Raw genomic sequence first — 27,423 nt, 5'->3', positions numbered from 1 at the left:
AGCCAGCATGTTGGGGAAAGCAGGCAGACAAAGGGAGCAGCCAGAACAGAAACTTGGGCAGAGCACAAAGAGCTGGGCACATAGGAGGAGATGAGGAAATGTGGTTATTCGTAAAGTGCTTTGAAGACATAAAATGACACGCAGAGCTTTTCTTGGGCTTTTGAGATGCAGCTGGGCCAAGCCCTGAAAGGGAGGAACAGCAAAGATATGATGCAGGAGAATGGAAGTCAGGAGAGCAACAGAGAAAGGAGGCAACAGGAGGGACCCTGGCAGGAGAGCCCAGGTGAGCTGCAGTAGGCTTGGAAGTTGGGCACGCCCCTGGCTAACTGAGCCACCTATACATCCTGTAAGGGGGTGTTGTGTCTTTTGCTCTTAACCCAACAAATGTAATATGAAGGAACTATATGAGCACAGTTGGGGGCGCTTACTATGTAGATTGAACATGCCAGGCCTAGCTCCATACACACAGGGATCCGGTGGCTTCTGAAACAAGAAACAGTGAGGGCTACTAGAGAGTTCACAAACTATTTAAAGGGATACTACCCAATTCTTCTACACTACAGGGGGAATCTTTGCTCCCAGGGGACTTTAGACCTCAGTCGGTGATCCTGTGCCTTGCAGAGAGAGCTGAAAACATGACCAATATAAACCAGCTGCTGAGATTGGACTGGGCTCCAAGTTTGGAGCACGAATGGGCAGATTTTACCTAGGGAATATCATGTGCATTACAGACTGAGCAGGAGCATTTCTGAGGAATCCCCTGCTTCAAATGTTGGCCACACATCCCAGTTAACAGTGGCAGGCACAGACCAAGGAGAACTCTCTTAAGCCAACACTTATTCAGTTTGTGGGCTCAGCCAGCCCAGCTGGCAAGGCCTCATCAGCACAAAGAGACAGATGTGGTTCAGCATTTGGTTTAGATTAACCCGTGCTTACTAAGGTTTAGCTGTAAGCATAACAAGGACAAACAGTGGCCAGCAATGGTACAGCTAAGCCCCTTCCTGAAACAGAGCTATTTCCTAGTGCAAGCAAGGCCTGAGGCGGAAGAAATTCTAGACATTATTAAATTTCCATCTAGTATAAGGTGGTATTTCCTATCAGGAAGCAATTCCTATTGACCAGACAGGTCACTTTCACCACCTCAGCTATATCTTCCAGCCTCCCTCCTTTAATCCTTGAGATTAAATTAAATTGCTGCACAAATGATCTGTAAATCTCCAAAGCCGGAGATCTCTACTTCTTCAGAGTCAAATTCAGCAATCAGTACAAGAGAACAGAGGAAGGACAATTCAACAAGAAACTGGTTGACAAGCTGAACTTTTGTAAGCTTGCTTGTTCAGATTTGCTACTAAGGATAGGTAAGACTGCATGTTGCCCTGAAGGGATGTGGCAATTTACCCTCCTACAATGTGGATATCTGGCTCATCAATCTTCAAATCCTTCTTAGATCTCTAATATGAGAGGGCAGCTAGATAAATAAGTCAGGCTGCAGGGCTAAAGTAATTATCTTTCAACGTATAGCAGCCTCTCCCTCTTAAACCTCAATTAAATTCTATTAAATCCCATATAAAGTAATTCATCCAATCCCAACATTAGTGCTGATAAAAATCCATTAGAAAGAAAGAGAGGGAGTCTTTTCATACAAGCTGAAATCTGACAGCTATACAGACTGATAGAGGGATTTAGAGAGAAGTTGGTTTAGATAGTCTAGCTGTAAAACATTTTCATTTCAAAATTTTAAACAGAGAGGCAGCAGTTCCACTAAATAGATATTTCTGCAGTGTTGTTATGGTCTAGGATCCAGAAGGGGAACTGAGTAGACTGCCTGGGTTTCCTTGTTCTGTAGATTTTTCCCTATCTCCAAAATGTGAGTTCCCTAGCTCATCTCTCATCACCTAACCTCCCCAAAAACAGGCCCCCCCAACTCACACAAATCAGATTTGGGCAGAATTCAAGGACAAATCACATAGCATTCTTTTAAACAGTGTTTGGCTCAAAGAGGTGCTGGGTTTGTCCACAGAAGCTTAAGCTGAGAGCATAGTTACATTTATATCCTTAGAACAGTTAACAGTAAGGCAAGCAGGTGGCAAAACTACCATAAAGTGATATAATTTTAAGATGGAGAGCCAGATACCATTAGAAAAAGGCAACATACAAAAGGAAAACAAGTGGCCTTTGTACTCTGCTTCTTAATGAGATGAACAAAGCCTGATATATTCTTTGTTAAACATTTGTTTTAATCAGAAATCCCTCAAAATCCTGCTTTTCATGGAAATCTCTATGGATAACTGGAGAGCTAGCAGGATTATGGCTGACTCCAGGGAAGTGACACCAGCTAGACTGAGGAAAGAATTTTTATTCAGACTGTTTAGGGGTTTTATCACTACCTGTTTCACTCAAATGCCTGAACAAACAGCAGGAAGAAAAGATCTTGTTACAGATTCAGTATTCAGCTAAGAGTTGAGAAATCTCATTCTACTTCCTTGGGGTCTCCAACCGGACTACCAGCAACAACAATACTGGGGAAACCTAATATTGCCAATTAGGTACAAAGGAGGCGGGGGAGTGGGGGGGGGGGAACCTCAGGCCTTTTTTGCCCAACTCAAAGAATCAAAACAGGGCACAGTCCCATATGCCTCTCTGTACAGCTCACCTTTAAGGATGACTTAGGTATAATGAAAGCAGGTAGGGGGAGATGCTGAGGAATGGACTAACCAAGAGATCCCCACTCTAAATTATAGAGTGATTCAAGAATCCACCTTCAAATATATCATGGCCTTTGTAAGTTAGAACTGTGGAAGTTTCACATACACGCTGCCTTGATAGCTGTTTTTAGAAATATAGCTCTTCTATCAAAATATAACACAAGAAGGCCACAGACACATGCAGTATTGGATCTTTCAATGGAAAACACTTTACCAGATCTGAAATGATGGGGCCAGAGGTTGTTACATATAGCACTGAAGCCCAGAGCTAACATTCCTCAGACATTTTGTGTTGATAATTCCGTCTTTATATTTTCCATCTCCATTCTGATAAAGAACTGACTGATATTGGATTTCTTGTCATTCCTCACGAATTTAGCAACAGATTTGATTAAAGAGTTAGACTCTGTGGCTGCTCCTAAATATGTATCCTGAGATACACACTGGATAACATCATCACAAGACAGGCTTGGAAAAATATCCAATCTCTTGATGTCCGTGGGAGCAGACCCCTTGATTCTACCAAAGAAAATTCAGCGGGGAATCTGGTTAATTCCTTTCTTTTACGGCTCACCTCCAGATCTCAATGGGTGATGACAGATCTCTCTGTTAAGCAAGCAGCAGCAGATTTCAAATAGTGTAATGGTAGCATACACTGCTGAGTCCCTTGAAGATACTGCACAGAACTCCGTACGGTGGCTTCTTCCTGCCTCCTGTGGTGGGTGTTCCAACGGTGGGTGATCAAAACTTCAGTGGGGGCTCCTGCCCTCAGCAGCCATATCCCTGTCACAACCCACTGACACTTCCCTCATACAATAGACTCCCTGCTGAGACGCTGCTGTTTACTGATGATTTCCCCAGCTCTAAAGCTGCATTTTCCATTTATAATCTGATATAATCTGTGCAATGCATTTTCCCCTCCTGTTTATTAGCTTGCAAAATAACTAGGGATCTCCATGCTGCCTAGCAAACTCCTTGAATCATTTAATTCCTAATTTCTATTAGAAATAACATTCCTCTACTGACCTGTCTCCAGCAGCAGTTCTAAGAGCAGGAGATCTGTCAGCCCCTTTGCAGGAGGGAGAGAAGGGGATTCTTACCTGGGATGGATTTTATCAAACAGCAGAGGAAATGTCCCACATTTGCAGGCAGGAGATTGATGGTAAACAGAAGGATTTGGGAAAACATCTGGAAGATCCTCAGCTCTGAAGAAAGCCTCAGATCCAAGGGGACCTGGGAAAGGTACAAATGCTCAAGATGGTACTGTGCAGCTGGCACTGATGGATGTGTTGAGTAGGACTGGCTGAGGCCATCACTTCAGAATAAAAGCCTCGAGTGTCTGTCTATACAATGGTAGGGATGAGCCTGCACAGTGCAGCAGCTAGCTAAACCCGTGTTGTGGTTAAGTGCACCCGCAGTGCTCTAGCTGTTCATGAGGGGGCGACTTTATTCTAAAAACCAGTCTCCCTTAGAAATAAATCCTAAGGCAAAAGCTGCTGCTCTGGAGCGATCAGTTGCTCAAGGCAGCCCAATGGTGCTTATGGCCTTATGCAGACTGGGCTAGGTAAGTATATGTATGATGTCTAGTTAAGACTGCACATTTCCCAGCTCCGACAGGCAGAACTTTACTGAAGAGCTGTGGATAAAGCATAATAGTTTCACCAGTAAGCAAACTATCTGTAGCTTTCAGAATCATTTTCTCTTAGCTACCGAAAGTCAGGAGCTCCCAGCAGACTGTTCTGTTCAGATCCTGAGAAAGAATTATTAGCACTTAGTGTTTTTTAAACTGTTTCTGCAAAATACTTTCCAAGCATGACTCAAATCTCAAAACATTCACATATGGCACTATTCCTATTTTATATTAGCAAACTGAAGCATGGGGTTATCAAGCGCATAAATTAGGTCACAGTAGTACTCATGCCATGATACTTTATTGCGAGTGGTGCTGAGGGATGTGGGAGTGCACATAAGGAGGGAAGAAACAATATATGTGCCCAGGTACTCAGGCCTCCAGGCAACCTTGATAAAGGATGGCATCTTTTTCTTTCAAAAATCCTTTCCACTTAGTCTCAGCAGTCATTTCAGGAGCTGGGTGACCTTTTTTACCTAGACTCTGAAGCATCTCAGAATTTTGGAACATATCATTTGCCATATCACATTAGACCAATAGTCAATCAAATCTGATAACCTGCCACTGATAGTAACCTATATTCTATTTTAGAAGAAGGTGGGCCTTTCTCCACACACTATATTGTACTGGACAGCAGTGATCACTTTGCACCATAATATGATTGGTATATTTGTTTGAAAACCTGATGTCAACCAATGATGTGTTATGTTCCAGTTTATTTTACAGAGAAAATCTGGAAAGATCGAAGTATCATTTTAACAATTAACTGAAACCAATGGCTTGCCAGATAGAGAGCTCATTCCCCTCTTTAAAAGTGCAAAATATTTTTTAATGAATTAGAGACCATTCAGGTCTCATTCACCAGCCATGTAGAGATCTACATTCAACAATGAAGGAGATTGCAGTGTGCTTTAATGGCACATTCAAATTATCCCTCAGCATTGACACTACTGAGTAGCTTTCAATGGACTCAACCACCACAACAGTAACTCTTGCCTTGGAGAGGAGACAAGATGTCCCCATTGTATTTTGTCTAAAGATCTTGGCCATTTAGAAAGCACTGCTGTGGTCACAGCAGCAGTTCAGAGAACTGGAGCTAGCATAAGGGTTTTAATTGTTTTTAAACAATATGCAGACAGTGAACTATAATAAATTGTAAAGTCACTCTTGAAGTTGCTTCAGAAAAAGAAATGTGAAATGTCACAGTTGTGATACTCTGATAACAGTGCATTTGTCTGATTTATAATTAATTTTTCCTCTCCATAAATATTTCTATGATATGCAATATATTTTTAAAATGTCAATTAAAATGTGTGTATTAAAATAGGGGAAATAAATCTAGTAATGCTGAATTATTGAGATAAATACTTGTTGCATTCATATATGTGCCTACATAAAGGTACAGTTAAAATAAGCAACTTGTGATGATGTGCACTGAAAGTTAGATGACAGAGCAGGAGGTGGAGTTTTTTTAGAGTTGCATCTCAACCAGTTTGCCATGGCATCTAATACAGATTACATACACACTGCATGATTGCAATAGCCATATGCAATTTCTCATAAAACCTTGGCCACCTCACCTACACTATGCCCACAAATCCATCTCCCACAGGTTCTCTTCTTATCTTCAAATGACATAATTAAAAAAAGATGTCATCCAGCCATAGGAAGTTGTTCTTCTTGCCTCAAAAAATTTACAACAGCCTAAGGCCCAGGATAGGAATATTCAGTCCTGCACTAGTGACAGGTTTACAGTCTCACACCTCCTGGCCCTTCAGACCTAAAACCAGCAGTTCACACCACTATGAAGAGACTCCTCACTATGCAATGCTTCTAACCCCAGAAGTTTCCAAGATTAAAGTTGTAACACCTTCTCATGTAGAAAAGCTACTTTAGGTCATTTTTAGAGATGTTCTGTTTTTGTTTTCTTCTCTCTCAGAGTGCTAACTGGGTAGATTCATAATAATTAAGGCACTGGTGGAGGGATACAAGAGATACTTTCAACATTTTTGTTCTGAAATATTTTTTCTTCTTGTGACGTATGTGCCTATACAGAATATATGATGTTGAAGTATGAAAAACTTTTCTGAGCATATTTGGAATGAGCTGCACAATTCACTTGTGGTTGCCATTGTCAGTAATGTGGCCATCCCAAATTCTTGTCACAGTAAAACTTCTACATTGCATTATCATATACTCCGTAAATATGATATACGGTAGAATAAGTGGTTTTAAAATTGTGCTGCATCTTCATTACACAATTAAGTGAGAATTATCCCATTATATACATTGCTAGTTCTGAATGTATGTACACTTGGATACTAACTTCTCCTAGTCTTTTACAAGCTAAAGGTTGTGACAGTTGAAAAAGTGAGTGAAGACTGTGGGGTTATGGATCTGTCTCACTATATTTGCATCTGTCATAGTCCCTTCCTTCCACCTTGATTCCCCTGCAGTTGCTTGTCTCGATAAGGACATAGAGTCCTGGATGCCAGAAGCTGGGAATAGGTGACAGGGGATGGAACACTTGATGATTACCTGTTCTGTTCATTACCTCTGGGGCACCTGGCATTGGCCACTGTCAGAAGACAGGATACTGGGCTAGACGGACTTTTGGTCTGACCCAATATGGCCATTCTTATGTATTTATGTAATAAACAGCCAAAAAGTGTTTTGTTCCAGCCTAGAGAGTGAACATATATTGCCACAATCCACATATGCACATAAATCCAGATCTAAATATAGTTTTCAGTTTCCATTTGTAATTATGCAAAACCCAACATGTAATACTAATGAATCTTTGAAAACATACAGGTACAGTTCAGTGCACAACTTTAGGCGTTTGTGTTATCACACCTTGTAAGTGCTGGCTTGTCCCCAGCCCATGAAGGCCCCATTACCAGACTCAGAGTCTCTTTTCAAGCAGTTTTATTTTTCAAACCCCAGGGTATGCCTACATTGTGTTTTAAAACCTGCAGCAGTGAGTCTCAGAGCCTGGGTCTACTACAGTCTCGGTCAAGCTGATTCTAAAAACAGGCGTGTAGACTGTAATGGCATGCTACACTTTATTATACTATTCAGCCACTACATGGTGCTGTATGAAACTTCCCTTATTTAGGCTAACCTCAGCCATACCTGGCAGTACATTAGAGGATCTTATACCGAACTCATCCAGTGTATCTCTCTGGGAAGGAAGCTCTGTAGCCAGTCCATATCTGATACCGGAGTCTGACTTGCTAAGTGGCAGCCCTAAAACCTACCGTGTACAAAGTTTACATAACACACACATTCAGGCTCAGAAGCGCACCCCCAGCCGTGGGCTTCAAAGCCCATGCTCCACCAAAGCCCAAACATCTACATAGCTCAATTTTTAGTGCCACAGCACAAGCCCCACGAGCCTGAGTCTGTGGACCCGGGCTCTGAAACTCATTGCCACAGATTTTAAAGTGCAATGTAGACATATCCCAAAACAACAAAACAGTTCCCTAGCCCACTCTGGGCTACAGCTACCTGGGAATTTCCCCCTTTGCCTTTCTTGGGCCTTCCTGCTCCACATCCTATTGCACAAGAAAGGACTGAGAAAGGCAAAGGGGAAAATTCCCTGGCAGCTATAGCCCATGGTGGGCTGAATAACTTTTTTGTTGTTTTTGCTTATGTTTGGAAAATAAAACTGCCTGAAAAGAGATGCTGGGTGTGCCAGTGGGTCTGTCGTGGGCTGAGACAAACCAAATCCTTACACGCCTATTGTTGGGAAAACAGAACCCTGAACACAAAATCAGGTAGTTAAAGGAAGGATTCTGGGAAAACGTGCAAGATTCCAGTGAACACCACAGTTGTACAACAAGTGAGAAATTATCGCTACTTAGTAAGCATCATTATAGAAGATGGGAAATTGGATATTGAAGTCAGCACCAGAACAGCAAGAGCAAAAGACATTCTGGAAGAATAAACATCTAATCAGAAGGGACATAAATTTGGAGACTAAATTCTAACTCTTAAAACTTACAATTGGCCTGTATTAAATTATGGCTGTGAAACATGGACATTCCAACAATCAGTAATAAAGAAAATATAGCCTTAGAATTATGATCTTATGGAATAATTCTGAAAATATCATGGACAGACCACATAATCAATGAAAAAGTATTGGAGATCATTGGAACTCAGCAAACATTACTTAAAGAACATATGAAAAGAAAGATTTGATTTACAGGGCAATTTTAAAGAAGTTCAGCAGGTGATACATGTTCACGGGCACTGGAAGGGAAAGTTAATAACAGAAGAGTATGAGGCAGAAAAAGAGATTTGGATGGATGATGTGGTATCCTAGGTAGATCAAAAGGACTATTCATCCACAAAAAAATTAGCAGAGGACTCTACAGAATGGGTTCCACGTTTGCCAACCTCCTGGAATGGAGATGCCACAGAAGAAGAGGATGTGACCGCACCCCTTCTCTTCTGCCTCTCCACACCCACTACCAAAAAGAAAGTTTTAAAGTGCAGAGATAAAATCTGGGCCTCTACTGAAGTCAACTGCAAAACTCTCATTTACTTCAGCACAGCTAATATTTTACCCCAGGACTATTTGCTATTTTTAAAGTACATTTCTATTCTGTTACTGATCTGAGATTTTACATTTTTTTTAAAACTTACTAAGGCAGTACAGCTTAAACAGTAGGAGAAAAGCTTAAAGGAAAAGTAATTGCCAGTTGAGCTTTGCTGATCAGATCTGGCAGCTTTAAAGCCAATTAATTTTCAGTTCAAACCTCTCTCAGTAAAACTGGAAAGCGGATTGTGGTGGGAAAGGTGCCAGTTGGAGTCCATAGGTAATTCATTTCTCAGTGACAATGTGGAACAGCTTTTAGATTCATTGTAGGTGATAAAAACAGTTTTGTTTGTTTATTCCTCCAGTAAATCTTGAGATATTTGAGAGAGGCCATTAGTAAAGAAATATCACCATCAGTGTGGACAAGATAATAAAAACAGCAAAATGATACTCTGGTATATCAGAGAAGGGAACTAAAATAATCAGCAAGAAACGACTGTGTTATGAACACTACTATCTATAGAGAAGCTGTGCAGAACACTAACAGGCAGCCAACAGGCACACAGAAGGAGCACATTGATACTTTTAACCAGTAAGATGGTCCCTGCAGATTCTTTTTTCAACTGGGAGAAACTGAAACATGAAGTCAGCCATTCAGTAAGTTTCTACACTGATGAAAAGACTTCTATAAAATCAACAGGGAAGGAGAAACCTTTTTCTCTAAGGAAATATTCTAAAGATTCTGGACATACTATTTTAAAGGATGTTCTATACTGAAGCTAAAACTTTATACAATTAGTTGATTTTTTTAAAAATAACCAAGTTGATAACAGAGGGGTAGCCGTGTTAGTCTGAATCTGTAAAAAGCAACAGAGGGTCCTGTGGCACCTTTAAGACTAACAGAAGTATTGGGAGCATAAGCTTTCGTGGGTAAGAACCTCACTTCTTCAGATGCAAGAAGTGAGGTTCTTACCCACGAAAGCTTATGCTCCCAATACTTCTGTTAGTCTTAAAGGTGCCACAGGACCCTCTGTTGCTTTTTACAAGTTGATAACATTCTTTTAGGTAGTTGCCTAAATGTACATAGGGAAGAGATGGATGTTTTGTTCTTCTTTGGAGAAATGTAATCTATCTTTAATTCCATGTATTTGCTACCCAGATAATATGATGATACGCACTTTAGAAATGCATATAAGTGACTATTTCAAAGTCAGACAAACTTCATGTCTGCCCATTAAAAAAACAAAACATGTCATAAGAATTTTTTTTATTTTTGGCAATTCTCTTAACTATGCAGTGTATAGTTTACTGTCCAAGTTCAGATACTATGGACATGACAAATGACTTTACTTTCAATGTGTCTTTGGACTATAAAGCACATTCACTAGAACAGAGTCCCAACATATGTAACATCTTCTGCAGATGCTTATACCTTGGGTGACGTAGGTTATGAATATTTTACATGAAGCAATTCAGATGCAAAAAGAATAAGACATGACTACACAAAAACAAGGATGATTCTTCAGAGATGAACACCTTGCATTTAATTGCACCTTAATGCCTTAAAAGACATGCACTTATATCTATAAAGTATAGTCCTATTAAATAGATTTTAGAATTTTGCAAAGCACTGCAGAAGTAATAGTATTGGACAGTGTTCTGTAAAAAATAATTTTACTGACAAAGAATTTAACTATGTGATCCAGTGGGTCTTTTGTGAGCTCTAATCTTTACTGATACTATAAATGTTATGACCAAAATTTTCAAACTTGCATGCCTGAAGTTAGACACCTAAATCCATAGTTAGGTGCCTAAATAAGTGGCCTGATTGCCACAGATGTAAGCACCTACGATGAACTCCCTTTGACTTTAGTGGAAGCTTTGGATGCTTGGCACCAATGAAAGTCAGATTATGTTTATTTAGGTGCTTAAATAAGGATTTAGGTGTCTACATTCAGAAACAAGAGTGTTGACCTGTCCTTTTTATCATCATTATACTTTATAAAGTAAACATTTTGGATGGAGTTTTGTGAAACTATAAATAACCACAATTTTTCAAGTTTCCTTTTTATTTTAAGAAAGAGTCAAATTCTTAGTCTAAGATAAACATTTTAGAGTAGTAATCAAAAATATTATATTAGTTGGTATTATTTCTAAATTAAGGTTGATAATATCTTCCAGTGTCTTCACATTTTGATTTTATCGAAGTTAAGGTGGAGGGTCTGGCAAGAAAAACATACAATCCATAGTAGTGCACATTAAATATTAACATGTTAACAGTGATGCCATCTGTAAATTTAAGTTTATGAAGGTTATGACTGCAGCTACCATGACATTCTACAAACTCTAGGTGTCTTATACATACCTCTCCCATTCTCCCAAGTTAACCTTTTACACTACCCCTTAACAGCAATATAATAATTTATTTTAAAAGGGAAGAGGTAAAATTGTTAAGCTAACATAATATTCTTATAAAATGGATGCAAAGAAGTAGACTAAGGTTCAGATTTTTAAAAGATATTTAGGCATCATCCTACAGGACTTTCTAGTGGTTCTCTTTATTACATTAGTCTGGCAAACTGCACAAATAATATCCTGTACATTTTATGAATCATAGTTTGAACTCAGTCAATAGACAGTGAAGAAAAATTGTTCAAATACTACTTAAGTATTAAGTAAATTGTATATACGCCACACAATACTGACATAGTATGGGGTTAATTTTCAACATATTGCCTGGGGATTTGGCAATGTGACCCAAACTACTGTTAACGTTACCCTATGATTCGTTTAAAATCAATAGAAGAACTAAAGTGTATTTTCAAATAAATCTTGCCAAAAGCTATTTTTACACTCTTCATGGAATAAGATCCTTGATAGCTCCCTCATTCCAAAGCTTCCTTCCTCTCTCTATGTTCTGAGACCAAAAAAAAAAAAATATTTATTCTAGTAAGAATTGTTTGTAGAATCAAATCCACAGTATAGAAACAAACAATAACAGAAAATCAGTAAGTGGAAAAACAATTTAAAGGCTATTTTCATTTATACTGTTAGCCAAGTTTGATAAGGGATGTCACATAAGTTCTGGGGGGGAAATTTACTCATGACAATGTTTGATAAAATCCTATATTTTAGTATCAAAATCCTCCCTGTTTCTGTTCTCCTGTGATAGCTCCAAGCCCTAAGATCTCAAAGCTCCCTTTATTTTGTTCTTCCCATCTCTTCAACATGCTCAAGGGAAGGGAACCCAGGGCTCAGCATAAGCAAGTCAGTAAAGATGACAAACTTGTGACTTGATTTTTAAAACCCCTTAAAGGCACGGGTTTTATCATGGAGATCAGTGTTTTGTATCACTAATTACCACTGCACTGATTACTGTCTGTTGTCTTTGTTTTGATTTCTTTTGCTATATTTCAATAAAGTATGCTGCTTCCAAAAGTGTTAAAAATTGCTTGAACTGTTAAAGATACATACAGAAAGCTAAATATGAATGAAACCCTGCATCTTCCCTTACAGCGTATGTTCTAGTATACAACACCATACATAACCAACACTCTGTGCCCTACATTTCAGCTTATTTGCCATACAAAATCAATTTTAGCTTTGCAGGGTGTTTGCAATGACTGTGAATCTGTGTCTCAGACTCTCTCTTTTCTGCTTCAAGTGATTTTCTATGATCCTCGCTTCTTTCAAGATTCCTTCAAGCTCTTGTACATAAGAAGCATCCATTGCCGCTCTCTCACTTAATTGGAAAAAAACCTAATGTTAAACTAAATACTTAAAAATATTAACATTCTCAACTTCTACTGATATTTGGAATTGCTTTAATGCTTTGCTTATAAATCTGTTGTCTATCAGTCAGTGGAATATATGACTAAATTAACTCTTCAGTTTCACAGACTAAATAAAGGAGTTTGTTATTTCAGGATTTAGGGTTAATCTTTTCCTTCTGCAGTTTCTTGACACTGCAGACACTCCACCACACCATATCCCACCTTTATGTATCAATCATCTAGGTATTTATATTAGCACTCATCGGTGTAGTATCCAAGTGCCTTCCATCAGTTAAAAAAAACACTAACAATATTTCTGTCTTCCTGTCCTGGCAGGTTTTTTATTTTGTTTTTTCAATAAAAAGAACTGTGTGTATTTGTATTCCAGTGTCAGCATGTAGGAAGGCTAGGGCAAAAAGATGGATTTTGTATTTTGTTCTGAGGTTAAAAATAAAGTTTTGTGATCAATCTGGCAATACTCTAATACTACTCAGAACTATGAGCTTGCATCAAGGGGAGAATTACACCCCATGCAGTGAAAAGCATTAGCCCATCAAACCACATTGCATCCTATCCACATCTCAAGGTTGGCAAGTAGTTAGACTAAAAATATTCTAAGAAACAAGAATTATCCCAGGTTATTTTAAGAATATAAAAATTGTATAAAAAGTTTAAAGCTGACTTGCCTTAAAATATGGGCATATTTTGACAACAGGTTATTAATTTCCTTGTTCATATCTGTTAATACAAATATTTATTTTATTTCAAAGGCTTGAATTGAGTGGTTCATGTCAACATTTATATGTCTGAGTAATCTGAATATTTTTAATACATCACCATTTAAAACCTTTTCCAGTGCTTCAGGTTTGTAAAGTGACTGTAAGCTTTCAGAAAGAGCCAAGTCTGGTCTTTCCAGGGAGGACAACTGAGGACTTTCTGAAGCTTCATTCTAGTAACAAAACACATGGGAAAAAATGCATGCTAGTACAGGTTCTTAGGAATTTGAAACTTTGCAGTTTGGACCTGCATTTTGGATTTTATTTTAAATTAAGGTTATAGCATTGCTGACTTCACATGCAACTTGTGTTCTTAACCATGTGAGTGTACTATGCCTCCATCCTGAATGTGAACTGGTAATGTGATTATCAGGTTATAATATGGTTCTGCTGTATAAACAAGACCTCATAAACCAGCTAGTCAATTTTACCTCCCTGGTATCTTGCCAAAGGAGACTCTAAAGTGCACTGTACCCATAGGAAAAAAGCAACAATCTTCTGCTCTGAGCACCAACAGATGAGGCAGTACGAGATAGCTGCACAGATTTTCCCACAATGCCAACAGTTTTGAGTTTTGGACAGGCCCAGCATGTGGCACATTAGCTGTGCTGCAAAATGCTACGTTAACACACAATGAAATGAAAAAACACAAAAGGGACCTAACTGTACAGACTGGTCCTGTCTTCCCTGAGTACTTGAGTGGTTAAAAAAAACTAGCATTATCAGTAGCTCAGAAAGATAATAAAGTTTACCATGTTCAAGACGGCACTTGAATTCCTGGCACTGTTATTCCAGTCAGAATAAGAGGTAACAATGAAATTTCAAATTCCCACCTGCTAGAAAGCAAGCTGATTCATGGGGATGGATGAAATTAAAATCTGTTTTCAATACTGAGTTGAGATATTTGAGTGGTTCAATAGACAACCTGATTCTATGCAACCTAAAGTTTTGCTTTCAATCAGGATAAGCCCTACAGAGAAGTGCAGCTGTATGTAAGTCAAATTTTGTTTGTCGTGAAAAGCAAAAGCTTTATTCTGTGATCTCCTAATGCACTCAGGAAAACCATACAACTCTTCTGTAGTTTACATGGAGTGAGATGGTGGTCTGAATCCTGTTCCTATTAGACAGTTATCCATGGCAGTCTCAGTGAAGAGAGCACAGACTGAATGGGCATTTTAACTGAGCTCCCCTCATCCCTAGAAGGGTTCCCCTGTCCATTCCTCTCCCCCACCAAAGTCAGAGAAAACCACTCACCTCCATCTCCTTTCTACGCTTACTTCTATTTTCATCAGCTTTTACAGTGTTACTTGTCATTGTTACCTAACAAAAAATGTAATGTCACATTTGATGAGTACATATTTTTATCTCATGTAACAGAAAAATAAAAGACTATAACATGAATTTTCAGCATAATGTGATCTCCATAGATTCTCACTTTATGAAAGGTGAAGCTAAAGCCCCAAGTAAAGGGTGGCAAGAGAAACACAACTGGATAAAGTAGGAACTGAAGAAACAATGTCACAATGATTGTCTGCCACAACCTGCCAGTCTACATACAGTAATTCAGACAGCATGAGTACAATTCCATACTCAAGCTCAGATGTCGTGAACGGCACTGAGATGGACACCATACTGGCTATGGAGCTATTTGTACCAGAACCAGCAACTACCAGTGAAAAACATTACTGTTTAAAGCATGGCAGAGTCTGAGAAGGCCATAGTGATCCTTTCAGCCAGCAGTCAAAGCAGAACTCTCTAGGCTGCAGGAAAGGCAGCCTGGTCTTGTGGTGAAAGCCAGGGCCAAGAGTTAGGACTCCCGGGCTCTCTTCTTGGCTCTGGAAGAGTGGTCCGGTGGTTAGCGCTGGGGAAAACAGACAGACTGGACTCCTTGGTTCTATCTTCAGCTTCCCTCACTGTGAGGCCCTTCCCTCTACGTCGAATGGGAATGGCACTCACCCACCCAGCGTACAGGGACCTGTGAGACTGAACAAGTTAGTGCCAGCAAAGTTTTGTGAGCTCTTTGGACAAAGGCGCTGGGAAGGGGCAAATGATTGTTGTTATTCACTCCAAGCCCCTTCTAGCAAGCCTCTACCTTGACTGTGCGGCCTATGGGCAGCAACAGGTGTGAACTGGATTTGTGGTGGGTCCAAACGCCCCCCACTGCCCCATCTCGGAGGGGATTACCCCTCTTTAGGGAAAGCAGTGCCCACCCAGATCCTAATAATCCCCACAAACACCCGGCTGCACCCCGCTCACACACACACCCTTTCTACCCCACCACACCCCTGCAGCTCCACTTCCTGGAGGACTTGGTATGCAGCCCCTAGTGACCCCCCATACACCACAAAGTGCACCCCCACACATACACCCCTTTCACGCCCACAGCTCTACCTCCTGCAATAACCACTCAAACCCTAGTGACCCCCCATTAACACCTATAACCTACCCCCACAGCACTAGGACCCCCCCTTGCACACACCTCCCCCGCAAGCTGCACGCGCCCCGCCCTGCGAACGGGAGGGGGGAAGAAGGCACGCTGAAGCAGCCGTTAACGGTTCAGCGCGCGGGCGTCGGGGAGGGGAGGGTCTGCACTTCGCACAGAAGCTCAGCAGCCCCCCCGTCGAGTCCTGCCTAGTCAGCGGTGGAGTTACCCGCTCCCGCCGCCAGGGGGCAGCCGGGCACTGACCGAGCCCTAGCAGCCGAGTGCGTTGGGCTGGGCGCTCGGGGAGACGGGGTTCGCGGGGGGCCGGAATGACATGCACACCCACCCCTACACACCTCACACACAGCCCTATACCCCACAAACCTCACACACCCACCCCTACACCCCACAAACCTCACACACACACACAGCCCTACACCCCACAAACCTCACACACACACCCCTACACCCCACAAACCTCACACACACACACACACACACACACACACACCCCTACACCCCACAAACCTCTCTCACACACACAGCCCTATACCCCACAAACCTCACACACACACACAGCCCTATACCCCACAAACCTCACACACCCACCCCTACACCCCACAAACCTCACACACACACACAGTCCTATACCCCACAAACCTCACACACACACCCCTACAGTACACCCCACAAACCTCACACACACACCCCTACACCTCACACACACACACCCCTACACCCCACAAACCACACACACACACACACAGCCCTATACCCCACAAACCTCACACACCCACCCCTACACCCCACAAACCTCACACACACACACACCCCTACACCCACAAACCTCACACACACCCCTACACCTCACACACACAGACCTACACCCCACAAACCACACACACACAGCCCTACACCCCACAAACCTCACACACACACAGTCCTATACCCCACAAACCTCACACACACATCCCTACAGTACACCCCACTGTACGTACACACACCCACATTCACAAACCCACATACACACTCAACTCCCCTGCCCACACACACACACTGAAGGGCAGTCTGGCACACAGCAGTGACTAACACCTGCCACACAGTGGAGAGAGTTGTTTTGGGCAAGGTGGTCTTATGCAGTGGGCCATAGAATCTTTAATATCCACACCGAGCATCCTGCACCTCTGTTTCCCCTCTGCATTGTCCAAAAGACACACACTAAATGGCATAAGACTCAGTTTCTCTCCATCACGAAAATAAATAAAGAAATAATGGAGAAATGAGGTTAGCCCTGCTGAGAATCAGACCCCTGGTCTGAGGAGATCTAGATATTCCAAGCTGATGCTTAGAGCACAGGTTCTTAACCTGGTGGCTACACACCACCTATACACAGCTTCCCCCCACATCTACACAGTCTCACACCTATACACAACAACCCCCCCACACACACGAGTGGGTGCCAGAAGGTCGCAATCACCTTCTCTTTCTTGATAGCCAGATGGCAACGAGGTCCCAGAACTTACGGAAGAGGGGTGCTGTTGGAAGTATTAATAATATTAGAATTTTTTCATATTAATATGGGAGACCCACCAGACACTGATTTAATCATAAATTCCTTTATAAGGTCCAAATGGTATTTTATACAATTGCTCTAAACATGCCTGACTGCCTAAAAATAAGCAATACAGTAACAAAGTATTCGTAAGCATGTGATCTGTACGCTGACAAATAGGCCAGACCTAGGGGAAATCGTCTCATTTTGGTGTGCTCCAGAATGATTAGGTAGGGTCCCACAAAGAGCCCTCAAATTCATACCTCTTTTTATACCCTTTAACAAATTATGTCACTGACAATTACAGACTTCAGCTAAAAAAAGAGTTGAGACAATTTATCCTCATTTTCAGTCTGAATCCAGATAAGAGTTACAACCTCCTTTCTCCCCAAGGCCTTTCATCCTTATTTCTTCTTGCTGATCAACAGTTTTACCATTGCACCTGGGTTTACTGTTAAGATCACACATAATGTGTGTATGTGGAGTAGGAAGGCAGGCTCCGTTTAAGACAGATCCCATTTGTCTTATTTAAAACTACTTGCAGTCACCCCTACTGGTTTTTTAGAAATTTCCCCGTATCTTATTAGTTATTCTTTGAACCAGACCTCCCATCTTCATTCCTTCTGGCCTTATAACTTATTATTTTCAAGATCTTCTACTTGCTCATCAGGGCTTTCTTTACAATACATATATTTCCTTAACCAAACTTATGCTAACTCTAATTCTTTAATTTCATATTTATCCTACCAACATTTAATGTGGGATCCCAGTATGGAAGGCTGAGTGTCACTTTAAGCCACCTCTCCATCTGCACACATGTAACCATACATGAAAACAAAAGAGACTGGAGACCGGTTTCAGACACTTTAATTCTGATTAAAACATTCCGAGCATTCTCTGTTCTATTCAGGCTCTTACACCGTGCCGCTCTGTAGCGCAGAAGCAATCTTCCTTATGTGGAAACAAGAATGTAGCCAATAACTTGGAGACTGATGAATGGGAAATAGTACTAGTAAGAATATGTAATGATTTCAAGAGAAAGAATTTTAAGTGCTACATAGGAGTCTTATTTCACCATAGTTATATGATGTCATTTCTAAAATTAGATAGTAAATAGAAAATGTAATAAATATAAAAAAGAAAAAGTGACATCTATTTTATGCATTTATAACAAGTACCTTCACTGGTGGCGAAGGTGTATTGTGGAAACAGAATCTGGATTAAATTTGTCTTCTGGAATGTGCAAGAACTCTGAAAATCATAAATTTTGGGCTGAAAATGCAAAGTCAAACTGGAAACCTGGATCAATCTAATCAGATAAATATGGCCATGGATTAATGATTTATAATAGATTACAGCATCTCATTCAAAAATTAGACAGCTTTCAAGCCAGTCTTTAACTACACCTTGTTTTATTGTATGTTGTTTTTTCAAGAAAATAAATGTATGTTATTTACTAAAAACACAAATACTAAACAGCATTTAAAAGTTATTTTCCTAAACCCTAAATTGATAAGGTGTAGAAAAGAAGAAACATTAGAACAACCAAAGATACAGTATGAATCAGTTTTGATTTTTCTTTGTTTCTTGGAGGAAAAAGTAAAAAATCCGGACAAGAAATGAAACTGCTTATAAGACAGAAAAAGAACTAAATACTTCCCTAAAATTATGGCTCACATTCAATGTACTGCAACTGTGAACTGTAGTGAAATTGTCAGGAATTAGTCAACTGCTCTTATTGGAGAGTTAGTTTTATGTTATGAATACTAATGTCTGAGATGGTCCAACAGATGTTGTAATAATTGCTATAAATTTACCCTAATTATGAGCTCAACTGTGAGAAGACAGTGAAATGTTATAAAGTGTCACTGTGACAGGTTGGATCACAGAAACCCCCTTGGGAGCTGCCACCCGATGTGCAAAGACTACCCCTGCTCCTGTTTTCCCTGCCAGCTCAGGCCTCCAGCACCCTGTCTTGCTGAGCCAGACACTCCAGTCTGCTCTAACACAGACCCAGGGTCTGAATCACTTGTCCCAAAGCTGCAAGTTTACCTGAAAACAGCTTACCGTAGTGTGCTTGTCTTTAGCACTCAGATGCCTAACTCCCAATAGGGTCTAACCCCAGATAAATCCGTTTTACCCTGCATAAAGCTTATGCAGGGCAAACTCATAAATTGTTCGCCCTCTAAAACACTGATAGAGAGATATGCACAGTTGTTTGCTCCCCCAGGTATTAATACATACTCTGAGTAAATTACTAAATAAAAAGTGATTTTATTAAATACAAACAGTAGGATTTAAGTGGTTCCAAGTAGTAACAGACAGAACAAAGTAAGTCACCAAGCAAAATAAAATAAAATGCGCAAATCTATGCCTAATCAAACTGAATACAGATAATCTCACCCTCAGAGATGCTTCAGTAAGTTTTTTCTCAGACTGGACACCTTCCAGACCTGGGCACAATTCTTTCCCCTGGTACAGCTCTTGTTCCAGCTCAGGTGATAGCTAGGGGATTCTTCATGATGGCTCCTCTCTCCATCCCTGTTCTCTTCCACCCCTTTATATATCTTTTGCATAAGGCGGGAACCCTTTGTCCCTCTGGGTTTTCACCCCCCCTCACTGGAAAAGCACCAGGTTAAAGATGGATTCCAGTTCAGGTGACATGATCATATGTCACTGCAAGACTTCATTACTCACTTGCCAGCACACACATATACAGGAAGACTCACAGGTAAACACAGTCATCTGCGGATAATGGTCCTGTTAATGGGAGTCATCAAGATTCCAAACCATCATTAATGGCCCACACTTTACATAATTACAATAGGCCCTCAGAGTTATATTTCATATTTCTAGTTTTAGATACAAGAGTGGTACATTTATACAAATGGGATGATCACTCTCAGTAGATTATAAGCTTTGTAATGATACCTTACAAGAGACCTTTTGCATGAAGCATATTCCAGTTACATTATATTCACTTATATTTTTATAAAACTATTCCAGTTATATTATATTCACTTCTTATTATGTTTTTATAAAACCATATAGACTGCACAACGTCACAGTCACAATAACCTGTAATAATACATGTTTATGGGAAAAGGTGCAAAAGTGAGATCGAAAGATTGAATTAGTCAAAACAAAAAGGCTTACAGATATAACTCAAAGACTGTGTTAAGATCATGCCTGGTAACCAAGAAGAGTATGGAACAAGGTATCAATGGACCAACATTGATGTGTCAGAAACTGTAACTGGTGGACAGCATAATGAGATATTGGGCTATTCCAGCCATCACTCCCTTTGGGGGTTCTTAAAAAAGAGATTTTTGGGAGAAAGCTAGCTACCGCAACACTGGCTGAGGGGAGGCAAACATCAGTTGATTGAAAGACCTGCTTTAATCTCTCCCATCTTCAAAAAAAAAAAAACACTTGACCCCACTTATCTCTCCAACTACCTCCCCATCTAACTTCATCTCTCAATTAATTGAACACATAGTTTACAATTGCTGTCTGGAATTAATCTCCACCACTTCCATCCGAGGCCCTCTCCAATCTGTTTCCACCCCTTATGTTCAACTGAAACCGCTCTCACCAAAGTCTCCAATAACCTCTTCTTAGTCAAATCGCCGAACCAGTACTTCATCGTCTTCCCCCTGGACCTGTCAGTTACCTTCAACACAGTCAACCATGCTCTTCTTGCAATCTTGTCTGTCCGCCTTTGGTTTCCATTATTCCATCCTCTCCTGGTTCCCCTCCTACATCTCTAATCGCTCAAGGTGTCCTTTGGAGGAGCCTCCTCATTCCTCCTCCAGCTTGTTGTAGGGATTCCACAGGGCTCTGTCCTTGGTCCCCTTCGCTTCTCCCTCTCCACCTTATCTCTGGGTAATCTCATCCACAAATGCAAATTAAACTACCATCTCTATGTGAATCATCCTCTCTACTCCAGAGTTGTCTTCTTCTGTCCAAACTATTTGCATCCTTTTCTCTATCATATCAAACATAAACTACTTGTCTTCACTTGCAAGCCCTTTAACAACCTATCCCCACCCTACCTCTCATCTTTCATTCAGCATCAAAAAGTCAATTCTCGCCTCTGATTGGCCCAGGATGTCAGCCTCCATTGTCTATTTGTTAAATTTTTGAACAAGCATCTTTGTGCTTTCTCCCATGATGCCCCCCAAGTTTTGGAGAAATTCCCCATAAACTTCCACAAAGCTAACTCATTATCCTCCTTCAAATCCCTCCCCACAACTCTCCTTTACTGTAATGCTTCATGTTCACATATTTTGGTCTCTACAATATTTGGCTGATCTCCCCAGCCTTTTCCTAGTCATAGAGTTTAAGGCCAGAAGAGGTCACCAGATCATCTAGTCTGACCTTCTGTACATCACAGGCCACCAACAACAGCCATCCACCCACACAGTACACCCAACAACCAGAATTAAACCAGACTATTACAGCCCTAAGCAGACTACACTATTGTGTGCCACAGGCAAAGACAGGAGGGACCAAAATGCACCAATCCCCAAGGCCAAAATGCACCAAACCCCAGCAAACAGGTTTTGTAACAAAAGCTCTTTAATCAAGCAATAATTGCCTCCTAACCACAGTATAAGGATATTTATTAGCCTAGTCATAAACCTTGAGTTTGTCAAAGTTAGCAGGTGGGCAGGACAGTCACTCCCTTGGTGTTTTGCTATTGGGATTATAAAAAGGATAGCAAAACATGGGACTGTTATTATTCATTACTATTATTATTTGTATTACAGTAGTGCCAAGATCAGGGCCCCATTGTGCTACATGGTGTACAAACATAAAAGACAGTCCCCGAAGGACTGTCGAACTAATTAGCATCACATTGTGGGACTGGAAGGTTTTGGAGGACTGGTAATGGGACACAGAGGATTTTATTTCTTTGTCGTTCCTGGGTCAGTATAAAACAGAAACATGATGTCATCTGGGGGATGTTTGGTGACATGGAAAATGAGTTGGTGATCTCATTCCTCCATCCTACTGGACTAAAGAAACATTCTCACAATTATCAGAGGGGTAGCCGTGTTAGTCTGAATCTGTAAAAAGCAACAGAGGGTCCTGTGGCACCTTTAAGACTAACAGAAGTATTGGGAGCATAAGCTTTCGTGGGTAAGAACCTCACTTCTTCAGATGCAAGTAATGGAAATCTCCAGAGGCAGGTATAAATCAGTATGGAGATAACGAGGTTAGTTCAGTCAGGGAGGGTGAGGTGCTCTGCTAGCAGTTGAGGTGTGAACACCAAGGGAGGAGAAACTGCTTCTGTAGTTGGATAGCCATTCACAGTCTTTGTTTAATCCTGACCTGATGGTGTCAAATTTGCAAATGAACTGGAGCTCAGCAGTTTCTCTTTGGAGTCTGGTCCTGAAGTTTTTTTGCTGTAAGATGGCTACCTTTACATCTGCTATTGTGTGTCCAGGGAGGTTGAAGTGTTCTCCTACAGGTTTTTGTATATTGCCATTCCTGATATCTGACTTGTGTCCATTTATCCTCTTGCGTAGTGACTGTCCAGTTTGGCCAATGTACATAGCAGAGGGGCATTGCTGGCACATGATGGCATATATAACATTGGTGGACGTGCAGGTGAATGAGCCGGTGATGTTGTAGCTGATCTGGTTAGGTCCTGTGATGGTGTTGCTGGTGTAGATATGTGGGCAGAGTTGGCATCGAGGTTTGTTGCATGGGTTGGTTCCTGAGTTAGAGTTGTTATGGTGCGGTGCGTGGTTGCTGGTGAGAATATGCTTAAGGTTGGCGGGTTGTCTGTGGGCGAGGACTGGCCTGCCTCCCAAGGTCTGTGAAAGTGAGGGATCATTGTCCAGGATGGGTTGTAGATCACTGATGATGCGTTGGAGAGGTTTAAGCTGAGGACTGTAGGTGATGGCCACTGGAGTTCTGTTGGTTTCTTTTTTGGGCCTGTCTTGTAGCAGGAGGCTTCTGGGTACACGTCTGGCTCTGTTGATTTGTTTCTTTATTTCCTTGTGTGGGTATCGTAGTTTTGAGAATGCTTGGTGAAGATCTTGTAGGCGTTGGTCTCTGTCTGAGGGGTTGGAGCAGATGCGATTGTACCTCAGTGCTTGGCTGTAGACGATGGATCGTGTGGTGTGTCCGGGGTGGAAGCTGGAGGCATGAAGGTAGGCGTAGCGGTCGGTGGGTTTTCGGTATAGGGTGGTGTTAACGTGGCCATCGCTTATTTGTACGGTGGTGTCTAGGAAGTGGACCTCCCGTGTAGATTGGTCCAGGCTGAGGTTGATGGTGGGGTGGAAGCTGTTGAAATCATGGTGGAATTCTTCCAGGGTCTCCTTCCCATGGGTCCAGATGATGAAGATGTCATCAATGTAGCGTAGGTAGAGAAGGGGTGTGAGTGGACGAGAGGTGAGGAAGCGTTGTTCCAGGTCAGCCATAAAAATGTTGGCATATTGTGGGGCCATGCGGGTGCCCATAGCGGTGCCACTGGTCTGGAGGTATATATTGTCACCAAATTTGAAATAATTGTGCGTGAGGATAAAGTCACAGAGCTCAGCAATAAGTTGTGCTGTGTCATCATCAGGGATACTGTTCCTGACAGCTTGTATTCCATCTGTGTGTGGGATGTTTGTGTAGAGAGCCTCTACATCCATGGTGGCTAGGATGGTGTTTTCTGGGAGGTCACCAATGCATTGTAGTTTTCTCAGGAAATCTGTGGTGTCACGGAGATAGCTGGGAGTGCTGGTGGCGTAGGGTCTGAGTAGGGAGTCCACATATCCAGACAGTCCTTCAGTGAGAGTGCCAATGCCCGAGATGATGGGGCGTCCAGGATTTCCAGGTTTGTGGATCTTGGGTAGTAGATAGAATAACCCCGGTCGGGGCTCTAAGGGTATGTTGATTTGTTCCTGTGTTAGTGTAGGGAGTGTCCTGAGTAGGTGCTGTTGTCATCATGAACAGGTCTGACTACCAGAAGGAGGCTGCCAGACAACTCTCCAATACCAAATTCTACAGGCCACTTTCCTCATATTCCACTGAGGAATACACTGAGAATCCCACTCAGTGTATTCCTCAGTGGGATCTGAGGAAAGTGGCCTGTAGAATTTGGTATTGGAGAGTTGTCTGGCAGCCTCCTTCTGGTAGTCAGACCTGTTCATGATGACAACAGCACCTCCTTTATCAGCCTCTTTGATGATAATGTCAGGGTGGTTTCTGAGGCTGTGGATGGCATTGCGTTCTGCACGACTTAGGTTATGAGGCAAGCGATGTTGTTTTTCCACAATTTCTGCCTGTGCACGTCGGCGGAAGCATTCTATGTATAGGTCCAGACTGTCATTTCGACCCTCAGGCGGAGTCCATGTGGAGTTCTTCTTCCTGTGTTGTTGGTGGGAGGGTATCTGTGTATCAGTGCGGTGTTCAGTGTTATCTTGAAAGTATTCTTTGAGTCGGAGGCAGGGAAAGTAGGCTTCCAGATCACCGCAGAACTGTATCATGTTCGTGGGTGTGCTGGGGCAAAAAGAGAGTCCCCGAGATAGGACAGACTCTTCTGCTGGGTTGAGTGTGTAGCTGGATAAATTGACGATATTGCTGGGTGAGTTAGGGGTACCCCTGTTGTGGCCCCATGTGGCAGGTAGGATTTTAGACAGCTTACGGTCCTATTTCCTTTGTAGAGAGGTGAAGTGTGTAATGTAGATCTCCTGTCTTATTTTAGTAAAGTCCATTTGTGTGGAGGGTTGGTTATTTATGAAAGTCTCCAGGTTGGAGAGCTCTTTCTTGATGTTTTTCTGTTTGCTGTATAGGATGCTGATCAGGTGGTTCCTCAGTTTCTTTGATAGTGTATGGCATAATCTCTCACTGTGGTCTGTGCACTATGTAGATAGCAATGGATTTTTCACCTTCAGTCCATTTGGTATGATGTCCATCCGTTTGCATTTGGAAAGGAAGATGATATCTGTCTGTATTTGTGCAAGTTTCTTCATGAGGTTGATAGATTTCCATTCCATACGGCTAAATGCAGTGCCTTGCATGGTGTCAAGTATCAGAGGCGTAGCCGTGTTAGTCTGAATCTGTAAAAAGCAACAGAGGGTCCTGTGGCACCTTTAAGACTAACAGAAGTATTGGGAGCATAAGCTTTCGTGGGTAAGAACCTCACTTCTTCAGATGCAAGTAATGGAAATCTCCAGAGGCAGGTATAAATCAGTATGGAGATAACGAGGTTAGTTCAGTCAGGGAGGGTGAGGTGCTCTGCTAGCAGTTGAGGTGTGAACACCAAGGGAGGAGAAACTGCTTCTGTAGTTGGATAGCCATTCACAGTCTTTGTTTAATCCTGACCTGATGGTGTCAAATTTGCAAATGAACTGGAGCTCAGCAGTTTCTCTTTGGAGTCTGGTCCTGAAGTTTTTTTGCTGTAAGATGGCTACCTTTACATCTGCTATTGTGTGTCCAGGGAGGTTGAAGTGTTCTCCTACAGGTTTTTGTATATTGCCATTCCTGATATCTGACTTGTGTCCATTTATCCTCTTGCGTAGTGACTGTCCAGTTTGGCCAATGTACATAGCAGAGGGGCATTGCTGGCACATGATGGCATATATAACATTGGTGGACGTGCAGGTGAATGAGCCGGTGATGTTGTAGCTGATCTGGTTAGGTCCTGTGATGGTGTTGCTGGTGTAGATATGTGGGCAGAGTTGGCATCGAGGTTTGTTGCATGGGTTGGTTCCTGAGTTAGAGTTGTTATGGTGCGGTGCGTGGTTGCTGGTGAGAATATGCTTAAGGTTGGCGGGTTGTCTGTGGGCGAGGACTGGCCTGCCTCCCAAGGTCTGTGAAAGTGAGGGATCATTGTCCAGGATGGGTTGTAGATCACTGATGATGCGTTGGAGAGGTTTAAGCTGAGGACTGTAGGTGATGGCCACTGGAGTTCTGTTGGTTTCTTTTTTGGGCCTGTCTTGTAGCAGGAGGCTTCTGGGTACACGTCTGGCTCTGTTGATTTGTTTCTTTATTTCCTTGTGTGGGTATCGTAGTTTTGAGAATGCTTGGTGAAGATCTTGTAGGCGTTGGTCTCTGTCTGAGGGGTTGGAGCAGATGCGATTGTACCTCAGTGCTTGGCTGTAGACGATGGATCGTGTGGTGTGTCCGGGGTGGAAGCTGGAGGCATGAAGGTAGGCGTAGCGGTCGGTGGGTTTTCGGTATAGGGTGGTGTTAACGTGGCCATCGCTTATTTGTACGGTGGTGTCTAGGAAGTGGACCTCCCGTGTAGATTGGTCCAGGCTGAGGTTGATGGTGGGGTGGAAGCTGTTGAAATCATGGTGGAATTCTTCCAGGGTCTCCTTCCCATGGGTCCAGATGATGAAGATGTCATCAATGTAGCGTAGGTAGAGAAGGGGCGTGAGTGGACGAGAGGTGAGGAAGCGTTGTTCCAGGTCAGCCATAAAAATGTTGGCATATTGTGGGGCCATGCGGGTGCCCATAGCGGTGCCACTGGTCTGGAGGTATATATTGTCACCAAATTTGAAATAATTGTGTGTGAGGATAAAGTCACAGAGCTCAGCAACAAGCTGTGCTGTGTCAACATCAGGGATACTGTTCCTGACAGCTTGTATTCCATCTGTGTGTGGGATGTTTGTGTAGAGAGCCTCTACATCCATGGTGGCTAGGATGGTGTTTTCTGGGAGGTCACCAATGCACTGTAGTTTTCTCAGGAAATCTGTGGTGTCACGGAGATAGCTGGGAGTGCTGGTGGCGTAGGGTCTGAGTAGGGAGTCCACATATGTACATAGCAGCAATGCCCCTCTGCTATGTACATTGGCCAAACTGGACAGTCACTACGCAAGAGGATAAATGCGGTTAATATATAAAATATAAATAAATATATTTCTTGGCAATTTCATTACAACCCAAAGTCTGAATATTCACACCTAAAGTGGCCCCTGCCCAGTGCAAGGGAGAGACAGTTATGGGATGTTTTACACAAGTTGGGGGGAGGAGAGTATGCACTGATGCTATTTCTGACATCTGTTTCAAAACTG

General features: G+C 42.0%; 2 protein-coding genes across 2 annotated transcripts in view; both read right to left on the bottom strand.

The window, feature by feature from the left end:
* BCO2 (beta-carotene oxygenase 2) overlaps positions 1–27,423 on the bottom strand; it is a 93,482-nt gene that overhangs the window by 36,018 nt on the left and 30,041 nt on the right. The window lies entirely within an intron of this gene.
* TEX12 (testis expressed 12) lies at positions 12,479–14,744 on the bottom strand. The gene is made up of 4 exons (XM_065417339.1): positions 14,685–14,744; positions 13,492–13,603; positions 13,341–13,392; positions 12,479–12,623 (listed from the first exon to the last, which is right to left on the bottom strand). Exons 1-4 carry the CDS (start codon positions 14,742–14,744, stop codon positions 12,479–12,481), a joined length of 369 nt encoding a protein of 122 aa, XP_065273411.1.

This window comes from Emys orbicularis, chromosome 15, assembly GCF_028017835.1.
Source record: "Emys orbicularis isolate rEmyOrb1 chromosome 15, rEmyOrb1.hap1, whole genome shotgun sequence".
Classification (NCBI taxonomy): domain Eukaryota; kingdom Metazoa; phylum Chordata; order Testudines; family Emydidae; genus Emys; species Emys orbicularis.
Note: the sequence above shows the minus strand (reverse complement) of the source record. Positions and strands in the feature narration are given on the sequence as shown.